This window comes from Solea senegalensis, linkage group LG8 (genome assembly GCF_019176455.1).
Source record: "Solea senegalensis isolate Sse05_10M linkage group LG8, IFAPA_SoseM_1, whole genome shotgun sequence".
Lineage (NCBI taxonomy): Eukaryota > Metazoa > Chordata > Actinopteri > Pleuronectiformes > Soleidae > Solea > Solea senegalensis.
In genome coordinates, this window is record NC_058028.1 from 17,784,361 (window position 1) to 17,811,424 (window position 27,064).

At 40.1% G+C, this 27,064-nt stretch overlaps 1 protein-coding gene across 4 annotated transcripts in view; it reads right to left on the minus strand.

Moving 5' to 3' along the window:
• Positions 1 to 10,428: 10,428 nt before the first annotated feature.
• Positions 10,429 to 27,064, minus strand: part of zbbx (zinc finger, B-box domain containing) — a 52,809-nt gene continuing 36,173 nt past the window's right edge. For 3 of the 4 annotated variants that reach the window (XM_044032046.1, XM_044032049.1, XM_044032050.1), the window contains 8 exons: positions 26,486 to 26,670; positions 23,742 to 24,590; positions 21,545 to 21,759; positions 19,124 to 19,274; positions 16,176 to 16,331; positions 12,796 to 13,080; positions 12,509 to 12,587; positions 10,429 to 10,611 (listed from right to left, as the gene is read on the minus strand). In XM_044032046.1, the coding sequence (XP_043887981.1) occupies positions 10,533 to 10,611; positions 12,509 to 12,587; positions 12,796 to 13,080; positions 16,176 to 16,331; positions 19,124 to 19,274; positions 21,545 to 21,759; positions 23,742 to 24,590; positions 26,486 to 26,670 (1,999 nt within the window). In that variant the 3' untranslated portion in view covers positions 10,429 to 10,532. Of the gene's footprint in view, positions 10,612 to 12,508; positions 12,588 to 12,795; positions 13,081 to 16,175; positions 16,332 to 17,020; positions 17,764 to 19,123; positions 19,275 to 21,544; positions 21,760 to 23,741; positions 24,591 to 26,485; positions 26,671 to 27,064 lie in introns of those variants that run through there. The other variant, XM_044032051.1, reaches the window with a different exon arrangement.

A 27,064-nucleotide genomic window follows, 5' to 3' on the forward strand; every position in this document is an offset into this window, starting at 1 on the left:
ATCATTTGTGACATTAAATGCATCACCTCCTGTGTGCAGTGTGGAGACGTCACTGGGCAACACAAACAAAACACAGCTATACTGAGAAACTGATGGGCTTAATCAGCATTGTGTGAACTCATTTGGCAATGGTTTGAAGGTAGTGGACATTTGATCCCATTTACTAGCTACAGAATTTAAATTCAGGTGGGAAGGAAAGCATTAGCTGCATCTATAGATATTTCCAGCAGTTGTAGGCAGGATAATTAGGACAACAAATATATATCTACACGACAAAAATAATCATCCATGCCATCATCAAAAATAAGTTTGGACATTTCTGCCTCTTGAAATGTAAATAATATCCTTTGGTGTACTTCACTATATTCTCTTTCAACAAAGAAAGCCATGGTATACACAATCATGAATTCCAAACCTTTATTAAAAAAAGAAAAATATAGTTGAGTGATTCAAAGTACTGTGGAGCATTGGTTCAATAACCTTAGCAAGAACACACGAGGAGCTGAGCTAAATCAGCAGAGATATCTTTGATTAGGATAAGGGGGAAGGGTTCAGTCCAGCAGACACCATTAATCATACACACAGAGTACAGTACATATTAGAAACTGAGCAGAGGGGTGCGAGTACAGAGGCAGAAAAGAGAGAGCAAGAGTCAGAGCGACAAGAAAGCAACGAGAGAGAAACCTTGAGAAATGATAGCGAGAACATATTCAAAGAGGCTTTGAACAAGAGATGGATAATGAGAAACAGAGAGAAGTAGAACTATAACATAAAGGCAGCTTAATGGACGACATGAAGAAAGAGAAGTGAATCCTGTTTGGCATTACGCTGCTTCATTTGTTCATGTGGTATATGGGCCAAAATCCATCGCCATCAGTATGAGGAAGTTAATGAACCCCATTGGCTTAGGAGCAGGATTCCTATCTGTGTAAATGGAACATAATACTCAGCATCACTCACACGTCTCTTGGTTTCTGCTTTTCACACACACACTTATAATGAAACACCATTTCATGCATAGTCTTGTTGAGAAGTTGACTTACTCATTTTCGGGAATGGGTCAATATAGGACTTTATCACAAGTTAAAAACACTTCTAATTATTTAAATTTCCATTTAAATTCATTAACATCTTTCATGATTGACTTGAAAGTGCTGTCAAGCTCAACAAGTGCCACAAGGGTGAGGCTGTATCTTTCCAGACATCATGATTTATATGTTTCAATTATTCTATTTAACAAAATGTAAAGTCAACATGGTGTGTTTTGAGCAACTAAACTAAAAACTGAGGAAAACAAGTAGGGGTGTCACGATTCTCCAAATTCTCAATTCAATATGATTACCTCGATTTTAATTGCGATAAGTTTCTTAGTATTAATTATTGCTTAATTGATTACTTGGTAAAGTGATTTCTCTTGATGCAGTAATAACCATAATAATTTAATAACATTGTTTGTGGACAAAACAAAACTTTTGAGGACATTGGCATTTTACATTTTACTATACTTGAAGCATTTTATGGATAAAACAAACAAACCCAAAGTCTCACCTTCTGCTGTCTGAAATGCAAAAATACCATCCTCAAAAGTGGTGTATTTTATAACTCAGGTCTATACACAAGCACGCATACAAACAAACACACACATACACAGTGGAGGAGAAAGACTTGAAATCTAATGGGGTCTCATCTCAACAAGGGATGTCTAACGAGGAGCTCTAACAGGTGTTTCTCATTAAAGGTGGAAAAGAGAGGGATGGGTGAAGAGTGAATAGCAGAGGAGTGAAGCAACGAGGAGCTGATATATTCCCGTGTTATTCATTAGTGTCTTACAGGCTGCTGATATTAATGATTCACTGTCCATAGCATTCCCCATCCCCACCACATACATTCTCATGCTCACACACACACACACTTCATCACTCCCCTCTCTACCGTCTTCATGGTCTCCTGTCTTTTGTGTTCTTCCAGCTGAAAAACAGATTTGTCTTGTGAGCTTGACATCCATCCTACTTTTTTTCCCCAAAATAACAGAAAAACTTCCTTCTCTCTCTCTCTCTCAACTCTAACCCCTTCTACCCTAACCCTGCCCTGTGCACTCTTAATTTCATTCCTGCCATCTGTGTGTGATGGGCTGTTCCTCTGGTTATCCACTGCAGGAACAAGTCAAAGACAGAGCAGGCTGTGATTTATCAAACTGCAACCAACAGGTGACCAAACTTGTGTGCTAAGAGACGCTGTGAGCGACTAAAAGAGAATAATGAGCACACAAACACACTCACGCATAACACTCTTTGCATCATGCCTGGCACATGGTTCCTTTCTCCCAAGAGTAGATATTTTACATTGAGCCATGGCCTGTCCTAATTAACCAGCTGGACCGACCCATCACCTTGGAAACAGGTGGAGTAAAATGCCAACATCCCCCACTGCCTTTCTTCCTCTCAAAGGGCCTCACCTGCCTCACCCACCGCCTGCAACACTTTGCTGCACATGGATGCCTATGCTCCATTAACCATTAAACCAGACTGCCAAATGCCACGTGCAAAATGGAGGAGGTGAGGGGGGGAGAGAGGGTGGGCTCTCATTAAACACTTTGAGCTCCCGACAGAATCAATTACAGTGATGTATTGATTTGCCAGTGGGTCCCAATGGTTTGACCAGCGCTGAGGGACCTGCCGCCAAACAGGAGGGAGCGGGGACAAATGGAAACCAAAGGGGTAAGGAACAGAGAGGTTGGAATATAAAGGTACATCGATATCAACGGAGGAAAGATCGGAGAAACTGAGAAATGAGGGAGAGAAAGTAGAGAAGTGATTGCAGAGAGTGTGAGGCAGAACACAGAGGACCTGAGGAGAAGTTAGGAAGAGTGGTGGAAGAAGTGAGAGAATAATTGGAGGGGAAAGAAAAGGGGAGAGAGAGGGCGGGAACGATATGTGGACATGTAATGGGAATAAGAGTGGAAAAATACATTTCTTTATCATAGTAGATAGAGAAAACTCCGACTCCCCCCCACCCCCGAGTACCGCCCCATTTTTTTCATGTCCTCCGTTCACATTTCTCCCTCTCTCCTCCCTTCCATTATAACTTTCTCCACCTGAATGTTTTGTACAAAGCTGCACTTCCTTCTCCAGTGTATGGAGTCATTTATGTGACCTAAAATGTAATATGGAGCCATCAATTGAAACCGGGTAGACGGTGACATGTGAGGACACTGAAGGGACATGCCCAGAGAGAGAAAATAATGCCATGTGTCCACAAAACAGGAATTTATGTTGGTTATGGTGAGTCAAAGCCTGCCTAACACCAGACTGCATCTCAATCTCAAATATAATTGAGATGCAGTCTGAAAAGGGTGTCGTCACCTCCCACTTTAAAGCGGTGTGACCAACGGATGTAGAGGAAAATGCCTGGTAGGTCTGTCCAATTGTGCGCAATTGGACAGACCTATTGGACAGCCAATCAGAACAATGATGTCGGTGACGTATTTAGAACAATGGAAAGCCTGTCAACAAACAGGAGCGATGGCTATCAAGTAATGGTGTCTAGTGACTTTTGCCCAGGGACGCTCAAGATGCTAGACATCGCTTCCCTGTCGTCATCGTCAGGCCTTTCAGTAGCAGGGGTTTGTGATTAGTTTCCTTTCTGATTGGTTGTGAAGTTGGCCAAACAGCATCCTTGCCAGACGTGTCAATCAAATCGCTGGAGGCACAAAGTATGAAAAATCTTCCACCATTGTAATATCAAGATGTGCCAAAGTGAAGACTGAAGTGTTTGTTGCGTTTTTGTTAGCCAAAAATGTACCATTATTTGCTTGTTTGATTCATTTTTATTATTTACTCCCCAATACATCTAACTTAAATTCCAGCCCTAATACTGCAACACCCGCATACCCCAAGAAAGAATTTGAAGATAATTGGTTAGAAAAATGCAATGTTTTTGTATAGAAGTAGCATAATTATTTTATGTAGATTTATTTCCCTAAATAAAACCATTTTGCTAGATTTGGCCAACAACTCTCACATGGAGGTTGACGCAGTAGACAATGGATGGATGGTGGATAATGGATAATAAAACATTAAATTTGTTTCTCCAGTGTTTACATAGTCTACTCACTGTCTGAATCAATGTTAGCAGTGAGACATGAACACCACAGACTGAACTCATTGGCTGCCAGCCATTTTCAGAGCAGTGGTCAAATTGACGTCTATATCAGTCAATGGCAGCCAATAAGTATTTATTAATTTATAGCAAGGCAATTACATTGTCATCACTATATTTAACATAATTGCATATTTTCCTAATATTGTGCAGAAAAATGTGAAATTATTTAGGTTCTAGGGCAATTATTTGTGCTTCCTATTTTCTTTGTACTTTGAGATAATTGAGGCTATGCTTTTGTTGCATGTTTATGCCCGCATTTGTGTACCTGCATACAGAAGCAATTCCATTCATTTTGTTCCCTATTTGCCAGCAAAGTAGTGTGTTACACTTTGCTGCTCCACCTATTAACAGCCTGAGAATTATAGGGCAGATACATAGCAACAGCAGCCTGCACAAACCAAGTAGGTAAAAGGGTTTTTGTGTTTCACACAGCCAACTTTTTTCCTGTAATGAGACAGGAAGTCTCAGAAAGAGCAAGCAGACAGTTGCAAAGAACATGGGACACAATTAGATCACAGCAAATACCTCCAACCTGACAACCACAGTTAGAGTGTAACCAGTCATTTTATACAGTAGATACAGTCGACAACCAGGTAAACCATAAATATAGGATACATGCATGTGTATAATGTAGATTCACTCCTGATGTTATTAGGGTCAAACATAATCATGTTGTGGCTGTGCATCTACACAATCACATACAGGGATAAGTAGGACTGGGCAATAACTCAACAATAACCATCAAAATACATTGCTTCTTCAAGAGCAATATCACAAAACTTCAAAAGATATTGATTTAGACACTGTGACGTGTGCTGAGGTTCACGGCTGGTGAAGCAGTGACTCAGTCAGAGTGAGATTTACAAATAGATGAACCCAAAAAACTAGTTTATATTCACTATTCCACTGGCAGCATGCACATTGACTACTGTTTACGTTTCATATCTCATCAGCATTCTTTAAACACACATAGTTGAGGAACATATCCGGCCAAGAAATAATGTTACATTTACAGTGAGCGTGAGAGAGAAAGAGCGGAGAAAGCACATTTGCTCTGCACCCTCCAAGAACAGCAGCAACAAGCCTCACATTGGGCCTTTTCACTGCGGTTTTATGTCCGATTAGCAATGTGATTTTTGAATTCCTCCAGCAGCCTCATTCACCTATGGTCATTGTAGAGTGTCCAATTTGTCTAATGCCTAAATATGAAGGTTTCTGGACTGTGGAAGTAACCCGGAGAACCCAAACAAAACCTACTCGAACACACAAAATCCATGCAGAGAGGCCCTTGTTCCAACTGGGTAGCGAACCCGAGTCTTCCTGCTGCAAAGGCAAGAGTGCTAACCACTACACTAACCGTGTGGCCCCCTGCTTGGACATATCACCCACAAATCATGTTTACACAGATGAAGAATGGCTCCACAGTCATAAACCCAATGAATAAGAGGAAGGGGAAAATTGCAGTGAGAGTGGATAAGTGGAGAGAATAGTTAAAGAGTGTTTACATCCTGTCCGGTATGATATGTCATAGATGGGAGAGGGAGGGTTGAGCAGAAGAATCCTCTATTTGTTGTACTCAGTATAAGATGTCAAATTCTTACGCACTGGACCTTTAAACCATGCCGTTGCCTGGGCCTACCTAAAAGAGAAATATATTTTTGTGCTAATATCAAAGTCCAAAACAATATTCTCAACATTACGCAGAATATCTACATCACAATGTCCCTCGTCTATCCATCATTATTTAGCAGGAAGAAATAAAAAATACATTTATTTCTTGTATTATGACAGCAGGGATTTTTGTTATTTGACGTCATTCTGTACAGCACTTTGGACAACCTTGGTTGTTGTTTTTTTAAATGTGCTCTATAATTGACGTAACGTTTCTACTCAGACAGTAACTCGTATACTAAAAAACTAATTTGTTTTTCTTCTCTAGCTCACAAACATGCTCACACAGGTGAGTGAACCCCACACACACACACACACACACACACGTGTCCAACCACTCGTTCAAAGCAGAGGAGACGCTGCACCACAGCTGAAACACATCAGGACGCTGACGCCTAATTAATGAATTTAATGCGCAGTATTGTTTAACTTATCTTACAGATTTGCCTGTTTAGTGCAGGAATTCAAGCTTCACGGCGGTGGTTCCTTACCTTTACAAACGCTGTAAGTCCAGCACGTCACTGTGTTGTATTCCTTTAGTCCGTGAAAGCTCAAGAATGACCTGAGTCAACTTTTCAACGTTGAAACCAGTTTCGCGTGAGGCAGTCGTTGTTACCGGATGTCATACAACTTCTTAATCCACTATTTCCGCTTTCTTCTCTTCTTTCTTCTCCCACCTGCCTGCTTTGAGTATAGGCCAGATAGATTTCATGAACAAAATTAAAGTTTTCCTGTGAAACTCTGTTCCCTTTACACCCTGCGCGTGGCTCTGTTTGTGGACAGCTCAATGAACTAATAAGAGGATCTCGTGAGTGTTTGTGAAACGCCCTGTGATTGGCTGTTACCTTTGTTAATTACCTGGTCTACAGACAGACATCTGTCCTGTCCAATGGGAAGGGGATAACTTATAAAACCAACTCTAACTGACACTGTTTTGACTGATAATACAAGTTTAAAATTCATTCAAAAACCAAGGGAAATTATAGGAAAATTGTTTTTACACTAATTATTAATTACATTGCATCTTTATAGTTTTAGCATGATGTATGTATTAGTGTTTTCAAATATTAATATTGTTTTAAGTAAGGGCAAAACTAACACAGGTTCACTCAGGTTAAATTGTTATTTTTCGTACTTTTTCCAGAAAATCATATGAACGGCAATAAGATATTTATACCTGACTTTCTCTATCTTTTCGGGTTAGGGAAAAGAGCAATTTAATAATAATGATATCAAGGAGTATTTATTTAGGTTGTTTTACCTTCAACATCCAACATTAACACACCCATGCCAATAGGGGGAACAGTTGATATTGTTCACTTCCGCTAATCCGCGTTGCACTACACTTTACATTGGATTTCAGGTATGTTGTTGCTCAAGAAAGACAGAAACTAGGCATTTATGATTAAGCATGTAACTAAGTCACATAACGTATTTGGGCAGAAGATTTTTTTTTCTATGCGCCCATAGATCAGACACAAAACAAAAAAATGCCACAAACATAATTTTAAAAACGACTGACTTCAAACACCCTGTAAATGTAACCGCAGAGGTGATTTCATGACTCGTTGCCTCTTTGTTTGTGGTTCTGAGCAGACCGGGAGACCTTGCTGTATCACCAGCCACGCTGTGAACACCAGATGCTTACGAGCACACTTCCATCCATTAATATTAGTAATTCATCACAGACAATGATGAAGAAAACAGCCTTCTGCAAAGGTGTGTGATGCCCATGGCTAGAAGTCTCTTATCATTCCCACTGGCTAAACAAAACAGAATGAACTCACTGAGGCTCAGTCGTCATTACTTGAATATATGGATTTATATACAGAGAGGATTCCTGGCACAGCTCTCACACACGCACACACAGGCACACTGACCAAGAAGTGCAATAACAGATTTTAATTTTGTAACATGGGGGGAAAATAACATTCTCCATCAACATGAGTCATATCTGACGGTTAGTCTTATTCCAAAGCCAGGACAAGATCGCACTAAACTAACAAAAAAATTCTGTCTCTAAAAAATTGTCCAAAGCCTTGATTATGCACAACTGACTTCACACACAATATTTGTGATATTACAATATAACTCATATAATAAGTTAATAATACATACATGGAAACAGAGCCCTTTCTACATTATGAGTGTCTTTTCTTCTATTTTACCCCTTTCATGGATGCAGCTGCTCTCCCCTGTGGCTCACTGTAGGTGACTTATGAGAGTCTGTGAACAAGGGAATCCTTTCAGGGCATTCTGTGTGAGGAAATTGAATGGGTTTTCATCAGAAAACAAGTGAACATGCAGCCAGAGGCAAAACAACATATCTCCACCATGTAACTTGCCGTCAAGAAAAGAAAAAAAGTCAACCCAACAATAAATAAAAACCTCACTGACTTGGGGAGAAATGGAAGGATCATTCTTCAATTTGTTTTGCCTTTAATGTCTAGGATTTAGGATATGGGGGCATGTTTAAGAATTAAAGTATATAGCTTTTTCCAAATGTTTCTTGAAAAATGTTGACTAAATTTACCCTGAAAGCACACACTGTTTTACAACACACCAAGTCTGAGCTCCAGTTAAAGGGTTTTGGGGTTAAATGTCAACTTATCCACTTCATCACCGTCTTCCTGACAGTTTCAACAACAACACAGTCTCACAACTCCAACACTCCACCAATCCAAAAGAGGTCATCGCTCTTTTTCCAGCTTCTTTCTTCGTTTGTGAGTGATGGGGTGGGGGTTAAATCCAGAAACCTTTTTGTTTTTCTTCTCTTTAACATTAAGTGATAAACTCAGTGACGGACACAATAACACAATAAGAAAGATCTGACTTTTCACCTCTCCTCATCTATCACTTGGTCTCTCTCTCTCTGTCTCTATGTTCCTGCCCTATCGGTCAGTTTTACTGTGATTGCTGTTGAATTACAGGGCTTTTGTGGTCCTCTCCTGGTGATTAACGTCTGGACAAATAAAATAACATAAAACGCATATGCTCCTATTCACACAGACAACCGCACTGCATTGCACAAATTAGCCATGATTTTCTTGACAATAAACCAACGGATGCTGGGTTGAGCTCAGCTGACAACAGTGGCAGCTATAATAGATAAGGACCTGCTGTGGGGGAGTAATGCAAAAGTGGAGGAAAAGAAACACAAATAAACACATACCAACAGGACACATTCACTACAGAGATGACAAACCAGTTCCAGCACCTGGTGTTTATCTTCCCCAACTTCTGCACAGTCATAGGGAGAGATGGCAGCAGCAGCGGTGGCGACCACTGGCACAGTTCCTTGCTCTTTCCCTAAAAACACAATTTATCACCTGCAGGAGTCTCCCACGGGTGTGTGCATGTGTGAAAGGAAAGACAGCGCCACCCTAACCTTATTAACACCAAACTCTGGAATAGAGAGAAGTGTTTCATTCCTGTTGGTAAAAGTGGAACCAGTCAACTGCACCTCAACATCTGTCTCTTTAAGTGTCTGTGTGCAGTTGCACATACACAGAGACACAATCAAGGGCATTGTCACAGACATGTCACCATTTTGTCTCTTCTCTCACCTCTTACACTTATCCATGTTTACTTCCAACTCGACTGTTTTTGTGCTTTCAGTTAATAAATCCACAGATTTGTATTCCAAAGCGTTTCATGTGCTGTTATTAAAATAATGTATGAATGCGGACTTCATACATTACATCGCGTTTTTTTTACATCAGGCGTGTTGTTTAGTTGTTGTGTGCTGCTAAGTGGACTTTTAAAATGCTTACACATACATACACAGTTCACTCTGGCTCAACAAAACCTGAATCCCAAACCAGAGGAAACAACTATCCCAACAGTATACAACAGGTTTTCTTCATCATGCTCCATGAGCATTCAAAAATGGGGCATTTAAGGCATCATCTCACTCTTTCTGTATGTAAGGGTCTGTCAACTTCAATCAGGAGTAACTGGTTAGTAATAGTAAAGAGGTAGAATAATATAAAAAAAACAATAAACAGCCAAAAGTAGTGGTGGCTCAAGCTAGTGCCCTAAAAAGCTGCTTCAAATAACAAAATTGCAGAACACGTAAGTAGAAAAACTTTTATAGCTGATTTTAAGCTGCAGCTGTGAACATAACCTGGTCTGGACCAGGTAATATCAACAAAGTAATTTGCAATCTGGAGGATTAGGGTTAAAATAGTGCCAACTATGTGACACAGAAATCTCTGGCTTTAAACTCAATATACCTCGCCAACCCACTAATCTCACTTTCAGAATCAGAATCAGAATCAGAATCAGAAGGGCTTTATTGCCAAGTACGATTTGCACATACAAGGAATTTGTTCTGGTGTCATTGGCGCATAACAAGCATACAAAATTTTCTAAAGTGAACAGTAAACGTATATATACACAGTATATAAATGTTTTTAAAGATGAAAAAGAGCACTACAGAAAGAGCAGTAAAGAGCAGTATGACTGGGCAGAAGTGAGTAACAGTGCAAAGTGCAAAGTTTGTAGTACTGCGCACAACCTATTCATCTATGAGTGGATTAAGCCTTCGCCTCAGAGGTTAAAGGGCATCCGCATCAGTCTTTACACCTTGTGAACCAGATTTTATTTACATTTATTGCACGTTTTTGATTGCTTCCATGTATATTTGTCCATATAATGTGTATATGTGTGTGATGAGTGTATCTGTGCAGCTTATTATCTCAGGGTAGAGACAGGACACTCCGCCGGTCTCTCTGCACAGCCTCCTCTTCCTCCTTTTGTTCCTTGGTGACTCTGACCCTGCAAAACCAAAGTCTCCAATGACATGCAGAGCATTGTGCATACAAAACACTCAAATGCCAAAAAACAGAAGGTAATGTGTCAGACACACCAATGAGATCACCCAATCCTGGAATAATTTACACTCATTGTATCTATATTTAAAATATCAGATGAAATACATAGAACTAAGTCTGAGTCTAAATGAAAATGTCAGTATCTCAATATGGAGGGGGGGGGGTATACCATATACCTACATTAGACTTGGTCATAATAGAGACACACATGTCAGTGAATTCACACATGCTGCATATGAAACAGTCTGTCATTCACCTGTGTGATGTGGGGGTGTTCTTAGGAGTATACACACTGAAATAAATGTATGTTTTTACGTTTCATAACAGAAAACTTACAGTATAACTCACTTGAGTTATTTTATGATAAGACTGTTATTCTATATATGACGGTGGCCGCAAGAGACCACTGTACAGTACAACTCCAATATCATACGTCCACTCTATCATTCAGCTGCAGCCACCGCTCAATACAGTCTACAGGCTGTCTCGTAAAATAACTATAGCCCCTCAGTGAGTTTGTGGTGGCTGTGAGAGGATAAAACTGCTGCAGTCGACTAATATTAAAAAAGCAAGTCTACTGTACCAACTGCATTTAGGGAGAAGTGGGGAAAAAAATAAGCTCTATACAAGTTTGGCTATGCTTGGCAAAGTAATTGCTCTTTGTTGCAGAATAGTGGGCCTGCTATAATGAATATCTTAAAATGTTACAGCTGTGACACTATCGTTATTGTGCTCAACAAAGAGGCCCATGTTATGGAAAACGTTTGATACATCAACATGATACTATTTGAGTTATGTAATTGAAAAACAAAAGATGATCATCTTATGGCACTTTTCCACTACACAGCTCTAGCACAACTCGGCACAACTCTACTCAGTTTACTTTGCTTTTCCATTAGGGATAATACATGGTACCTGCTGCTTCTGTTGTTGTTGTACCGAGCTGAGCTGATACTAAAACTGCCTTGTTTCGTGTAGCCGTGCTATGATGACTCCGCCAACATTGAGGAGGTACTATGGACTAATGCCTGGAACCCAAACTGTGTCTGAGTCGAGCCGTGCCGAGCTGAGTCGTGCTAGATCTGTATGTGGAAAAGTGGCATTGGAGATATATGGTATGTGTGTGTGTATTTGAAGAATGTAGAAAGCTATTTAGAGAGCCCTCTGTGTAGTATGTGGTAATCCAGTTATTGCACTCCTCAATGTGATGTTCACAGTGCTCTGCTCAGCACAAGGCCTCTGGCACAGATTATGCCCATTACACACACACACACGCACGCACGCACAAAACATCAACAATGCACAGTCGTACACACTGAATTTCTGACATAGGAGGAAGATACTGTGACATGCTATCTTTCTCTATCTCACACACGTCCAAACATTAAGCAGCACATTAAGGCCCCTGAGAACCAAAATGCTGTCAAAGTTTAAGTCGTTGGCTAATGATCCATTACACACTCCACACATCCAACAGAGAGTGGGACTGGTGAGGCACAAAAAAAGGGATTACCCCCCATCGGGACCATTGGAATGGTAGACCAGTGTGTGGATGTGAACATGGCAATGGATTACATGCCTATGACGGTAAAATGAAACAGATTAGAATTATAAAAAACGGGAAGTTTTCAGGCTACACTCAGAGACTCACAGGGGGAAAATGCCTGGAAATTGAAACAGTTACCAAAGTTGTGTCTGGTAATTTCAAGCTCTAGACAGCAATTTATTCACATTTCTGGTGACAGTATCAATGACATGGATTGAGGTAATGTATGCTGTGTGCCTTGAGCGACCACAGTTGTGAGATGGGATTGGGTACAGTGTGTTTGCATTTCACTCACCGTGTCAGTGGCTGATTCCCATGTAAAACTTGACTTCTACTGTTAACAGCAGCGGATGATGAAGCCTGTGTCCCGGTTTCTGAGATGAGCACACACGGAGGCTGATATTCATGACCTTATTTTGTAACCACAATTACCTTAATAGCAAACAGTTCATCTGACACCAGCGTGACTGACATAAAAACACCTTTGTTTATGAATCATTATCAGATGCAAAGTAAGAAGTGGCTATGATGGTGTGTTTTTAAGCATGACTTGTGTATTCCTGTGCTGGCTTTCTACTGTACCTTTTGTCATAATCTTTAGTTCTTGCTCAAGACTATGGAGATGGTGTGCAGCTGTGTCACTGTCCAGGTCAGGGTCCTCACAGCCTGTCTGGTCCACACTACAGATCTCCATGATCTCTTGGGCTGCCCGGGACACCGGATGAAAGGCTGGACCCAAGTCTGAGCCCAGTGTAGGGCGAGACGAGCGGGCAGAGCGGAGGGGAAACATAGTTTCAGGAAGAGGACTCGGGTTTGTCGTCGCGGGGTGTGACACAGTTGGAGTGGACCTGCCGGACCACTTTGATCCTGAATAAAAAAACGAAAGCGAGATACATATGGCGAGATGTATGGATGAGGTCATGGGAGGATATGGCTGGATGTTTACAATAGATAAAAGGACAGATAGTGAAGTTTATCTCAAGAACACCGCTACAGAAACAGATAAGTGGCAATGTAGACAAGAGAAGCTTTGAGAAGGAGGGGTGTAGCTCAGGGTTCAGAGAAGGTAAGTCGGGAGACGGTGATGATCACAACAGTTAATGGAAAAGGGGTTGTCTCATCCCACTCTACTGTGAGCTACATCAAATTGAATCAGATTGAACAGCCATCCCCACCTGCTCACTGTAAATTACATCGCGGAGGCCCCCATTGAGAATCTGTGATGCTGTGGGTGTATATATGTGTGCATGTGGAGCTCACTGATTCCTCATGCTGTATGCTGTCTAACCAGTTTCAGCTCCATTATTAAGGGTTTCATTCTCTTAATCTTCCATTGTCCAGGCTCTATTTTCATCAGGCACAGACAGTCCACTTAATGCTTCACAACCACCTGTGACACTGTCACACGAAGCAACACGAGGAGCGATAAATGCTGCTAACACACGAATACACACACGCACAAACTTATAAATTCAACCTGCTTCCATTCTAGAGCAAATAAAACAGATTTCCTTAATAAATGTAAAATATATTCAGTGTAAAAAAGAGAGAAAGATTAAAAGTTTCTGAGGAAGGCCAGATTTCAATCTTCCTTGATTTGCATGCACAGGGTGTGCAATATAGGTCATATTAAGATACAACTGATTACATTAGAAAGTTTTTCAAGTGAAAAATTGCTGTATAATCTCAGGTAAACCTCTGGTCTATGCTTGCACACGGGCTGCTGTAGCTAAATGGAAGTTTCAATATAAGAAATTCAAATGTCGTCTACTTGAAAATGGGATTCCCATGATCGGGAGTAAAGAGCCACTTCAAGATATTCATTAATTGCACAAGGGAGTCAAAGCACACATGTTTTGGTGAGAATCCTTCTTCAGAATGCTGTCAAACAGAACAGTGGAGCTGCACGATGATGCACACACATCTTAACAACAAAATGTCTGTGCTTCTTGTTCCCTTGTGAAATTAAAAGAAACTGCTGAGCACTCGTCTGTCCTTCTGATACTTTTATTAAAAGGGACCCATACGTTTATTAAAGGCGTCCCACAGTTTTAGGCTTTTCCTTATTATTATTCATACATTTAAAAAAATGTATGACCCTCATAGGATAAGCAGAAGAGAGAATGGATGATGTAAAGACATATACAGTATAATGATACAATGCCTGCAATCCACATAATCTGCTCTAAGAACAACTTGTTCTTTTTAAGCAGTATAGCAGCTTTGACACATACAAATAAGTGACAATAAGTTCACTGTAAAGTCATTTGGCAACAGCAGACTCGAATTTCCAGATGTTTCCAAATTCAGCTGGCACATTTTCAACATTAACAGGGGCATAATAGGTACACACAACTGAGTGGTTAAGAGACTAAATTCAACTTTATATCATAATGGGTGTGTATATTTATAGTAGAGACATGTCCTGCTTTCATTTGTTGCTACTACAGATGCTAGTGCTGTAATATTCAGTTTCAGATTTAGGCTTCAACATCAACCGATGAATTTATTTGAGAAGTCTACAGTCATTTATATTCGGCTTTCATATCGCTTACTAATTTTGTACTTGACAGTTTGCTATTAGAGCATGCCCAGCACTGGTAAGAGGATGAGCCAGTGTGTATAAGTGCTTGACAGATGTTTGGCCAATCAGAAGAAAGTGGAGGCTTTTAGGGAGGCTTCTTAAAAAGCTTAACTGAGGGAACTGGAATTTGCTATTTAAAATAAATATAGACCTTTTAAAGATAATTTATTGGAGTCTCAAAATAAAAAATAATAATAAATAGACCTGTGAAAGACCTGTATATTTTGCCAGGAACTACACTACATGAAAAAATGTATTCGGACAACTGACCATTACAACAGAGTCTTTAATACAGAGTTGGTCCCCCTTTTGAAGCTATAACAGCTTCCACACTTCATGGAAGACTTTCCTAAAGTTTTTTAAGTGTTTCTATGGGAGTTGTGCCCAGTAGAGCATTTATGAAGTCAGGCGCTGATGTTGAACGAGAAGGCCTAGCTCACAATCTCTGTTCCAGTTCATCCCAAAGGCGCTCGATGGCGTGGAGGTCAGGGCTCTGTGCGGACCAGTCAAGTTCTTCAACACCAAACTCATCAAACCATGTCATTATAGTCCTTGCTTTGTGCAATAGGGCACATTCATGTTGGAATAGAAAAGGGCCTTCCTCAAACTGTTGCCAAAATGTCTATGTATGCTGAGGCATTAAGACTGCCCTTCGTTGGAGATAAGGGGCCGAGCTCAAAAAGTCTGAAACACCTGGATTCTCTACTTAACAGGTGTGGCCAAATACTTTTGTCCATAATGTACAGCTCACAGAAAACAAGGGAAGAACTGTGTCCTACAGAAGAGCAGCAGAGCTCATGCGAGCAGTATGGCTGCTGAAAAAACAGGATGTTCCCTGACGCTGTTCAAGCATCACATTCGCTAAGAATGAGCAGGCTAAGGAGAAGAAAATGACAGCGCACTGTAAAAAAATGAACAAAGTGCAAATAGAGAGGGAAAGATTCATAAAGAAAACAGCAGACCAAAATAATTTTGCTGTACAAAAAGGAGCAAGTGGGGGAAAGAAATGGTAATTTTTAAACATGGTTGTTTAAAGTAAAAAAAAAGGACGGGGGCTGATTGGCAGTCGTTTGTGTGTGTAGCATTAATGTATGTGCATAAACACATAAGTGTTTTCTGGAAATGTATAGGAAGTAATGAGGACATACATTATTCCTGGACCGACTCCCAATGTGTGAGTGTGTGTAAAAGAGGATCAAAGTAAAATCTCTTTGAGAAACCTGCATAATCTAGGCCTAAGTGTGGCTATGTGCAGAAATGATGTGTATTAAATGTGTGCGTCAGTCCGTAAGAGGTAGAGCTCAGTGTGCCTGACAATGTTTACACAGTCCCACAGACAAAAACACACACACACGCACGCAGATACAAATACACTTACCAGATGTTCCTAGTTCATTTGCTGATATTTCTCCTCTGCTGGAGGTTGTGGCTGAGCGCATTTGAATTTCGCTTGGCTGCATGTGGTTGTCCATCATTTTGAAAACCAGGTGTCTCTCAGTGGAGGCTCTGAGGCGGCTGTGTGGTCCATAAGAGTCTGGCCCCAAAAAGACAGAGAGTCACACAAAATACAAAGAGCAGCCATAAATACACCATCAGTCATATGTTTCATACCTGAGTATATTCCAGTTATTTCTGACATTTACAGTTAAAAGAAAAATGAAGACAACCATGCTAAAGGGACTGCTTTTACAGTTTTACAGTCACTGTTTTTTTTCAATTTCATCCCAAATCAGCAACATACATTTGATCTGTAGACAGTGCTGCTCCTCAACATGAGCCACCAGCATGTCATATTTTGTTTAGGGTTTTTTTTTGCTTACCATTCTGATTTTCATAGCATTTACCAGTGAAACAGAAAACTGAATTATTTTCTAACTTAAAAAAATATTTTGGTGACTTGAACCTGTTTCTTCTTGGGCAGTATTAAACTATTTGACCACTGACCGTTGCTGTAACAAACGCTAGAAACATAAAACCTTAATAATAAACTGAATGATGGATTGTCCAATTAACACCTCCACTAATTACTGGCCCTGCTTTGAAAGCATCCTTTACTCCATCCACCTGCTTGTGTGTCCCCTTACAGAAAAGATAAATAGAATCCAAAGATACAGATCATGCACTGTGATGCTGCTGTCAGGTGTTTAAATGTATGATGTATAGCGAGCTAATTAACTAGCAATACATTCAAAGTGTGACTGGATGCAAAAACTCAACATATGGAGGGTTTTTCAGGCCACGGCTGTGCAGCGAAGCTTTATTATAAAGTTTTGCCAATATACGTACAGTGACATTATTTATTTTCATGGTTGTTTACCAACTAAGAATAACTATAACTGTGATATTAAATGTGTGAATATTACACGATTATACTCAGTAAAGTCATTTATGTGTTCATCCTCGAGCAGCGTCTATACCAAAGCAATATTGCTAACAAGCATGTTCAGCCAGTCCTAACAGCTACAATGCAATTACTGCTGTTTCTTCTTTCTCTCCAGTGGTTAGGCAATCAATTAATAATATTGACTGGAGGGAAAGTCTACTAACTAATCTTAATCATCAGCAAATGAAAGGTGGACAGGATGAGAGGAGTCGGACAGACTCAACACAAGTAATGAAACATTTTGGGGAAATACAAATGAGTCAAAAGTGCACATTAAGATACCACAGCAGTTCAGTCAATGTGTTGGTCTGTCCTGTTTTTCACAGTTTCTTTTGTCTGTTCCGGGGGCCTTTTCTGCTTTTCAGCATCTTTCTGCCTCTGTCCTCATAACGCTGCCGAAATGCCTTCTCTCTGCTCCCCACGTCTCCCCCTCTCTTTCTGACTGGATGCACACAAGTCTGAAACTGCAGACTAACAACCTCATTTTCTGACTGACCAGGTGACAGGGAGCGAGAGCAAAAAGGAGAGCGGGGTGGAGAGGTAGAGCAGGAGACATTTTACACCTTTTGGACCTCAGCCCTGCCTGGGAAAAAAAAGAGAAAAATCGTGGAGACAGATGGAGGGATGGAGACACATAAATGGATGTGGAGTGTTGTCAAGGTGATATTCATCCTCTCTAACCTTTCTCTCTCATTAACTTTGGAGCTTTAACGACGGTGGCACAGACAGTACGGGGGTTTGACGAGCGGCTGGCTGCATGGTGCATGGATAGTAAGTTGTGCCCTTGTGGGAGTCTCACTGTCAACCCCTTTCACTTAACACAGGCTTGACAATGACACAGAGACAGAATTGGCTTTAACACCAGAGGAGGGCGAAAATGATGATGGGATTATTTTTTTTGCCAGAACAAATTTACTTAAGCAAACAAAATATGAATTAGAAATGTGATTTGGAAAAAAAAAAGCCTTTGTTTGAAATATATGTTATCAATAAGCCTTGGATCAGAGCAACAAGTGTGACTGGTCTACTGCTTTAACTGTGATGCATGCATCCATCGGACTTATTAAACAAACCTCACACACCCGGCTGATTTACATTATCATTACATTATCGAGTGAGTGTCCATGCTGCAGTCACAAATAGGAGAATATTCCTCATGTTTCCTCAATGGCTTCACCAGAACACTTTAGAACTGTCTTGTAAAACAATATTTCTTGGCGGTAGATCAAGGTGAAATGTGACAAAGACAAGAATGAGGAGGAGTGCAAAAATTAGCATGCGATATGGGTAATGAAATACTAGCATTAACTGAACTAGACAACAACATAAATAACTACATGACAAAAAAGCGGCCCATTCATTTGTCCAGCTAATTCTGCGCAATAGGTGTTCAGAGCTGAATTTCTATCGCCACTGAACAGCGACAATGTAACAAAATGGAATCATTAAATAGGAGTTCACATATCTTAGAAAATGATGGCACGCAGACATGTACACAAAGACACACAGATAAAAAAAAAAGAGAAGAATCTTAAGAAAGCTCCCCTTGGACCTACTGGTGGTAAATTATCAGTGCTGTCCCCCATCCTTCCATTTCCAGCAAGCAGGCAACACTCCTCTGGGTTTAAAACTCATTTTCATCTCTCTTGTAAGCTCTCCTTTTCTACATATTTATTCTAAATCCTATTACGAAGCCTTTGTGATATGAACAACGCTTGCAAATTGGAAAGTATCTCCAAGCAAAAGTTGGACACAGAGGTAATCTTTATAATCTAATCTCTTGAAGCACAAACCCTGCTATGGCATCATCTGTTGTAATTTACAGAAAAAAGACAGGCCAAGTAAAAAGCCTAAAAAAAACCTTTAAATAATAATAATAATAAGGTGCGTGAAAATGTACACGCATATAAGTACGTTAAAACACTTCCCATGCTTCAAAATACCTGGCGGATCAGACTCGTTGGTTGAAGGTTGGTGTGTTTGCAGTGGGTCACACTGTGTGTTTTCTGTTGTGTCAGAGTGACCACGACTCAAATCCAGACTCACATCACAGGATTCCTCTGATGCAGACCCAGCACTCCAGTAGGACATCACCTATGAGGAAATGGAAACAGATGGAGGGATGAGATGGAAGGAAGGAGGGAGGGAGCGGCATAAAATGGAAAAAAGTGGAAGAAGTGAGACAGAAAGACAGTGAGAATGTAAGAAGGGGGAAATAAATTATGGAGGAGGTTGAAAGGGGGGATGGAATGGATGGTGTATTGTGGGGTAAAGAGATGGGGAGGACATAGAGTGAAGAAAAGGGAATTAATACTTTAGTCTCATGGTTGGAGTTTTATTTCTATCCTCACAAAATCAGTTTTAAAGGACAAACTGAAATGAAATACCACTTGAACACTTGTTAATTCAGGTAATGTCAAAATGTATGTTTTTCCATTTTTGCCCGAGTAAATGCATATTAATTAGCCAGTTTCTTTGGTTTGGGATTATTCTGCTCTCTCTCCGTTTCCTTTGTTTCCACTTGATGAATTGATTTTTAATTAACCCCTGGAGCTGGTGAGAGCACCTCACAACGCCCTAGTGGGCTCGCTGTTCTTCCCACACAAGTGTCCTCCTGTGAGGCGGGTGTAAAATGAGGAAGCTCTGTTTAGTTAAGATTAGATCTGATGCATTTGCATGCTAGCCACAGCAGTGAGAGTCAATGCAGATGGGCCAGGAAATAATAGGAACGAAGGCATGTGGGAATAGTGTTGCTCAGACAGAGGTAGGAGCAAGAATGGAGAATGTCAAGCAGGAGACAGGAAGAGGAGCTCCATAACAACACAGCAAGAGCCACAATGAGACCGGGTATCAGGGAAAAATGTGATTGTCTTTGTTTGGATCAATGTCAGCACATAACAATATGGATGCCAAAACTATGGTAAAGAGGGGCAGAAGTAAAGGAGTCTGAAGATATATGGAGAAATACAATGCCAAGAGGATAAGATAGGAAAAATATCACACCCAGAGACAGATAGAGAAAGAGAGAGGGAGGAAGACGGAGGGGAAAAATCACCTTATCATTATCTAATCATATTAGAAGCAGTTTGATTTAGGTGGATAGGCCACAGATAACCACCATCTTCACAATCATGGACCTCATTCTGCCCCAGCTTTTTAATAAAGCTCTAGCCCACTACCTATTTTTTTCATTCCTCTGTCGCAGTATAAAGGATTCATGCCATTAAAGAGCCGATGCATCATTGGGGACCATTCAGGAGGTTGTCCGTTTAATCCATCCTGTGTCTCTTTTCTTCCAGTGTGAGAACCAACTGAAACACCACAGCCTTAGTTGTCTCAGAGCTATGGATGAATAATGAATAATGCAAAGTAATTAGAGTGATACCAATGTTATCTAATGAGCAGGTCAGCTACAATAAGAGACGAACTGTATGCTGCTAAATCTTCTCGTTCTATGGAGTTATTATGTTCAGTTCAGCATAATGGTGTGGATCTAAAACTTCTACGGCTTATTCCCTTTATTACCTGTCCTTGAAATATTTGAAAGTTTTAGCAAGTTAGAATATCACTACCACAGGAATTGTTTTGTTGATTTATTGGCAACCGAATATTTTTCATCACTGCAATAGGATTAATTATAATCCAACAAAGTAATGATTTCATGCAATCAAAACTTGCATTTGCTTTAATCAGGTTGCTGTATCATGTGAACAAAGTTTTGACTTGATTAAGGTCACACTGGGACAATTTGATGCTTTCTGACGTGAATCCTACTGCTCCTTTTTTGGCCTTGTTTTTTTTTATTTTTATTATTATACTTATTCTACATTATTCTCAGATGCAAACCTGCCGTCTCCACCACACAAGATCAAACGCAGAACCTGTGACAACAGAGCATTCCGTGGCCCCGTTCCACCAGAACTCTCTCTAAACACATTTGAGGCTGTTCACACCTGTTACTTTCAAATCACTGATCAAAGCTCACTCATTTATGACTGTAATGTTATTAATTAACGCGTGATTAATGCCGTGTTTTATGTGTAATGTGTTTCACATTTTTCTAATGTGATGTTTTATGATTTTAACCTTGATTATCCTGAAAAGTGTGCTGCATTATTACAAACGGAGGCGATGAAGTCAAATTATAAATGCCTAATTGGGCTAATGTTCACTGGCGGTGAAATCTTTTATAGTGTTGGCTATACTGTGAGCTTGACAACCCTTTAAAAAACATATTTACTGTTGAACTGAATAAAGTTCCTTCGCTAAAACTTCCAAGAAAATACAGCCGCTACATCTCTCTCTGACCCAGGGTTCCGTCACAAATAAATCAAAAACTATGTGGGAGTGTGAAAATATGTTACCATGGATGTTTCTGACAGCTGTTCCGGCTCATCAGTCAGCAGACCTTTTACTATTTCATCATCGGTATGAACAAAGGAATCTCTGCAATGAGATGTGGCAGAATGTTGTTGCTCTTCTTCTCTGGATCTCCCTCTGGTTAAATGTCCATGTGTCTCTGCTTCATCCACATGTGGAGCCAGAACCAGACTATCACTTGACATTTCATCTCCACTGTCTTCATAAAAATAAAAAAAAAACAGACATACATCACTTTAGATAATAAAAGACATACAGTGTTTTGAATTATAATTTAAGCTGTAAATGTCTCCAACAAATTCTACTGTGATTTAAAGAACCCCAATGTCTCTACTTTGGAGGAGAACTGGAGGAGCACATCAGTTGTCCTTGATTTATTATGCTTTGAACCTCTGAAGCAACATTTTCTTTCCCCCATCTAAAATATGATGTAAGTGTCCTTGACATTAAGCTCCAACACTCTGATAAAGCAGACGTTTACATTGGTCAAAGAGCTGTAGGAAGGGAAGGAAGTGAAGGACAGAAAAGATAAGGGAAAGCAAAAAATATGATTAATGATTAGAGGAGAGGCCAGCAATGAGGATTACCAAAAAAAGAGCAATAGGACATTGAACAGTCCATACTGTAAAACGTATATATTTCTCATTTCAATGTCATTTAAAGTGCAGATTTTGTCACAGTTTTTACTTCTTAAGAGACACAGACGCAGTGTCTAGTGTTTAAAACAAAAAAACATCAGAAAACAATGCACAGGTTTCTGCAAAAAAAACGATTTGAACACGTGCATCTTAAGTGCTCTTGCAAAAATGCCATGTGTGTGTGTCATAGTTTATTTTTTGGGGACAAACTTTGGACTGAAGAAGAGACAATGGGGACACTGCATCAGCACAACTGGGAGCTATTTGGGACAAAGGTGACATGTTGGGCTAATGGTTGAAAATGGGGTTTTCGGAGTAATGGTTAGCATAAATCACCACGCAGGAAGTGAACGCAAGATCATGTAATGCCCCTGAAAGGAACCAATGACAACATTTTTATGGCTTGGTCTAAATTGGCTTGAACAGCTCTGTGAAATAAAAGGGAACCATCACTCTTGAGATTCATTTTGTTTGTATAAAGTCCCTGGGCAATGACAATTGTGTTCAGGCAAAATGAGGTGTGAAATATGTGTCGTTGGAAATCTCTCTTGGCCTATGGATATTATTGTTTGGTCTCTGAAAAATTCAGTAAAAATCAAATCAAAACATGCACAGTGATAGACTGCAGGTGTTAGGAATGGAATGGAAAGGAAGTACGTGTAGGTGGACACATATATTCGCCTTCCGGTGGGCTTAAAATCACACTGGCATATAATTGTGTCTAAACCTTAAGAAACTTCAATTGGTGATGGAAATTAATGTATGCTACTTTTGAAACTTTGACATTCACAACTCTGTCCTTTTTTTTTTCCACCTTCTTATTCAGTGCAATTATATCAGCATTTCAATGTCTGACATGAGAGCGTTCTATTAAATGCTAAGACGAGGTGGGAAGTTGTTAATTATATGGAGGGTAAATTGCCAAATGCATTTTGGATTGTGAGAAATCTTTAATGGGGAGAAAAGAAACTCAAGAGGGACAAACACAACATGAAACTCCATAATGTCGAGAAGAACTCCTAAATGCAAATTGTGCTGTTATTTATGTACATATTAAGGAGCTTTGTCATATACTCTTGGTGATGGGAGGAGACATAGCACCTCATGTTCCAATTGTAGTCACTGCCAACATTAAAATGTTCATTTTGAGATGTTTAGTTTAAGACCAAACCACAACACCAATTAAAACGCTTAAATGTAATAAACTACATGCCAAAACAATGTGCTCATGTCACCAGTTCAACACATAGCTATTCTTGTTTCTTCCATTCATTTGGACAGTCAAACTTATGCCTTGTCCCTAACCTTAACTATAACCAGGTAATGCTAGACCCTAACCTTAACCTAACTGCCATTTACAACTTCATCCTAACTTTAAACAGGGCCTCAAAAATGGAGTTCTGTCTCATTAGGACCTAGCTTTGACTTCTGGTCTGGGAAAAAGTCAGTGTTTATAACAGAAAAGATCCTGAAGAGATCACAAAAATGAGTACACACACAGACACACAGAGAGAGAGAGAGCTCATTATCACAATTCACTTACCCACTGATGGTGCCTCTTCCTTCTCCATTTTCACAGCTAAAGAAATATTCTGGTTTACATTTAAAGGACGTGATGAAAGCGATGAGACACACTCTGTGACCTGACGAGAAAGAGTTGATTTGTGGCTACCAGAGATGAAGGATGCGGACATTAAAACTATCCCCATAGTATCCCCATATGGCGGAATTGACTTATATCTCAAGTTTGCATCTGGAAGGGACTCATTAAACAGAGATAAACTTGATGGAGTCTTTACAGTTGCACTGAATGGCACGGGGTTTGTCTGTGAGTGATTTAGTTCCAGGGATTTCGGTTGTGGGTCTGGCCTGTCGGACTGCGGCAGCTGAAGTTGATCATCAGATAGGAGGGACTCTGGCTCAAACAAGGAACGCTGGGATTGCTTTGGGGAATCCAGATTGCTTGGTGGTGATTGTGACAGCTTTAGGGATGAGACTGGTCTGGGGAATATATTGGAAGACAGATATGAGTCTGAACTTTGGTGTAATGGGGTTGAACGGTTAACTCTGGGCAACGAAGGTGACTCGGCAGAGCTTGATGGTGAGACTGTGAATGTAGACCTAAGAGGAGGAGGAGGAGGAGTTGGATTCAGGTGAAGAGACTCATCAGGTGTAAATGAAAAGTGGGAGCGAGAGGATTTAAGGATCTCATCCTGGGAATTTGGTGACGAGGACAAAGGTTGTGATGACCCATGGTCAGCACTTGATTTGTGTACAGTGGAGTAACACATGGCCTTTTGTGAATTTAAGGCCGGTGTCCTGATGGATGTCCGTGAAGTCCTTGGAGTCTCAACAGTCGGGCATAGTGGTGGCATAGTTTGAGAGGGTGAAGCTGCACAAAGGATAATAATGTATTAGATGTTGCAGCCATGAGGGAACATATATTATTTCCAATAACAATAATGATGTCACACTCACTCAATCTGATCATGTGCCAACTCATGGTTGTAAGGTTAGAGTACTCTAAATGCACTTCTAGAAGAAAGGTAAACTAATGAAGTACTTTAAATGTATGCAAACATACAGTATCTAGTGGTTCTACTGTATTGCCTAGAGATGAAAAAGCTAAACATGCAAGGTGAAATTAGCCTTGTGAAGAAATAATAGTCCGGTTGTAAAAGTTTGACTGTCTCTGTAAAGATGATAATCAGGAAAGTCTCCTGTTGGGCCCGAGTAAATGCATGTGTGGGAGTCAGGAGGAGATGTGGTGTTATAAATGGTACTACGTAAGGTTAGATGATCCAGCAGCTTAGTGAAGTATGATGTGAGCCGTTTTTTATTCAAATCACTCTTTACCCTCTCCTGTGGTGATGCAGTGGTCATCCTGCTTCCTGACTGTGCAGCAGCTCCATGCAGAGCCTCTAATCTCCACACGACAGCCGTGATTTATGGTTGTCTTTCAAAAAAGAAATGTCGCTCCAAGTCTGTCCTCCATTCAGCAAGTAACCAGTGCAGTGCAGTTACACAAAGCTGCAAAGGTGACCCATCTTTTTTTTTTTTTTTTACCTCGTACTGTAGGTACTGAGTTCTGCAGCCACTTCAATTACAAATCTTAGGCTTTTCTTACTTTCTCAAGGGAAACTACGGTGTTTGGCAGACTCAGCCTTTTGATGCTGTGCAGGATTTAATTAAAAACAAAAACTGAAAGATGCCTCTCACACTGTCTTTCTCCACTATCTCTATCGAAGAAAAGCACATAATGTACAACAATAAATATATATATGTACATACATATATATACATGTATATATGTGTGTGTTTGTGTGCAAGAAAAGCTGTTTTTCTGTTTGTATTGCTGTCTTTTGTTCACTATAAAAATCTAAAACTAAAATGTGTTTAAAATGTGTTCAAAAGCACTGCTAGATGGTAAATTCTAAACAATCGCAGGCAAAAATCCTCTTTAAACTTCCAAACATCAACGTAAACAATATACTCAACGGTCTTTACAACTGCATCTTCAAGTAATTAACGACAGACCTGATTGACGTAGAAATCAATTCTCACTTGATATTAATGTAAATAAACTTCACTTCAACACTTCTGAAGTTTGACTAAACAGAATCAGGGGAATCATGTGTAGAGAACAAATACATGTACAGTACATTTAGTCCTCAGTTCATCTCCATGTGTCAGGTAACAGAAATGATGGACAGACCTGGTCTGGCACTTGTTTTGAAAGACAGTTGTAAACACAAACAAACAAGTGACTGCAGTCATGTCATATGGAGATGAGAGGTGCTGCAAGAAGCAGCTGCACAGTCAGGGAGCAGGATGACCCCTGCACCACCACAGGAGAAGATGGGGAGGTATTTAAATTAAAATAAAAATGCTCACATCATACATCACTAAGCTGCTGGAGCATCTAACCTTAAAACAGGACCATCTATAATACCACACTTCCTCCTGACTCACACGCACTATGCATTTTCATTCAACTTTACAGAAACTGTTCAACACTCTTTTATTCTACGTCAAAAATAAATGTATGTAGCATGGACACACTGCATAACTGCACTGTCCTTTCCTTCTGTAACTGAACGCTATAAAATATGCATTTGTCCAGGAATAAATTTATTTGTGCTCATAAACATCGGCAACAGAGCAAGAGTAAAAATACAGTGATCTTATAATGTCAGTTTGTTTTTACTCTCTCAACAGAAAAAGCAAAAAAAAAAAAAAACTCCCCGTCAGCTCATCTTTATAAAAATAACTAAATGCACAGCTTACATTTCATTGAGTGCTTTGCTTTTGAAGTCTCAGCCTTAGATAGTCGGTGCTTGTGAGTGGGTTTAGGTTGCGTTGGTGTGGATAGCTGTGGTGGACGGGGAGAAGACAGACTGGCTCTTGAGGGCCCCTCACTGGTCAAGGTCATTTGGGGCACCAGTGTTCTTCCTTGCTCAGACAAGGCAACCCTGTGTGTGGAATGGTGGGGTCCATGTCCACCTGTTAATGGCTGTACATAACGTTACTAGCACGTGCCATTGTTATACTTTAAGGCAGTTTTGTGGACTCACTTTTTTACAAACGATTGCAACCTAAACCGCGACAAAAGCTAAATCTTGCATTATGTGTTCATTTGAATAAACCAGACATTTCCAAGGGAGTTTTGATGAATGAATCACAACTTCATTGAATTATTTACACATATACAGATAAATATTAAGTAAAAGGCTGGAAAATGCTGTTGGTCCCAGCCTTGTGTCTGGAAATTGCTTTAAAGTATTCCATATAAAAGGCTTATCAATCAATCAATTCCCTATTAAATATATACTGACTGACTGTTATTGCATGCTGGTAGGGTTAACA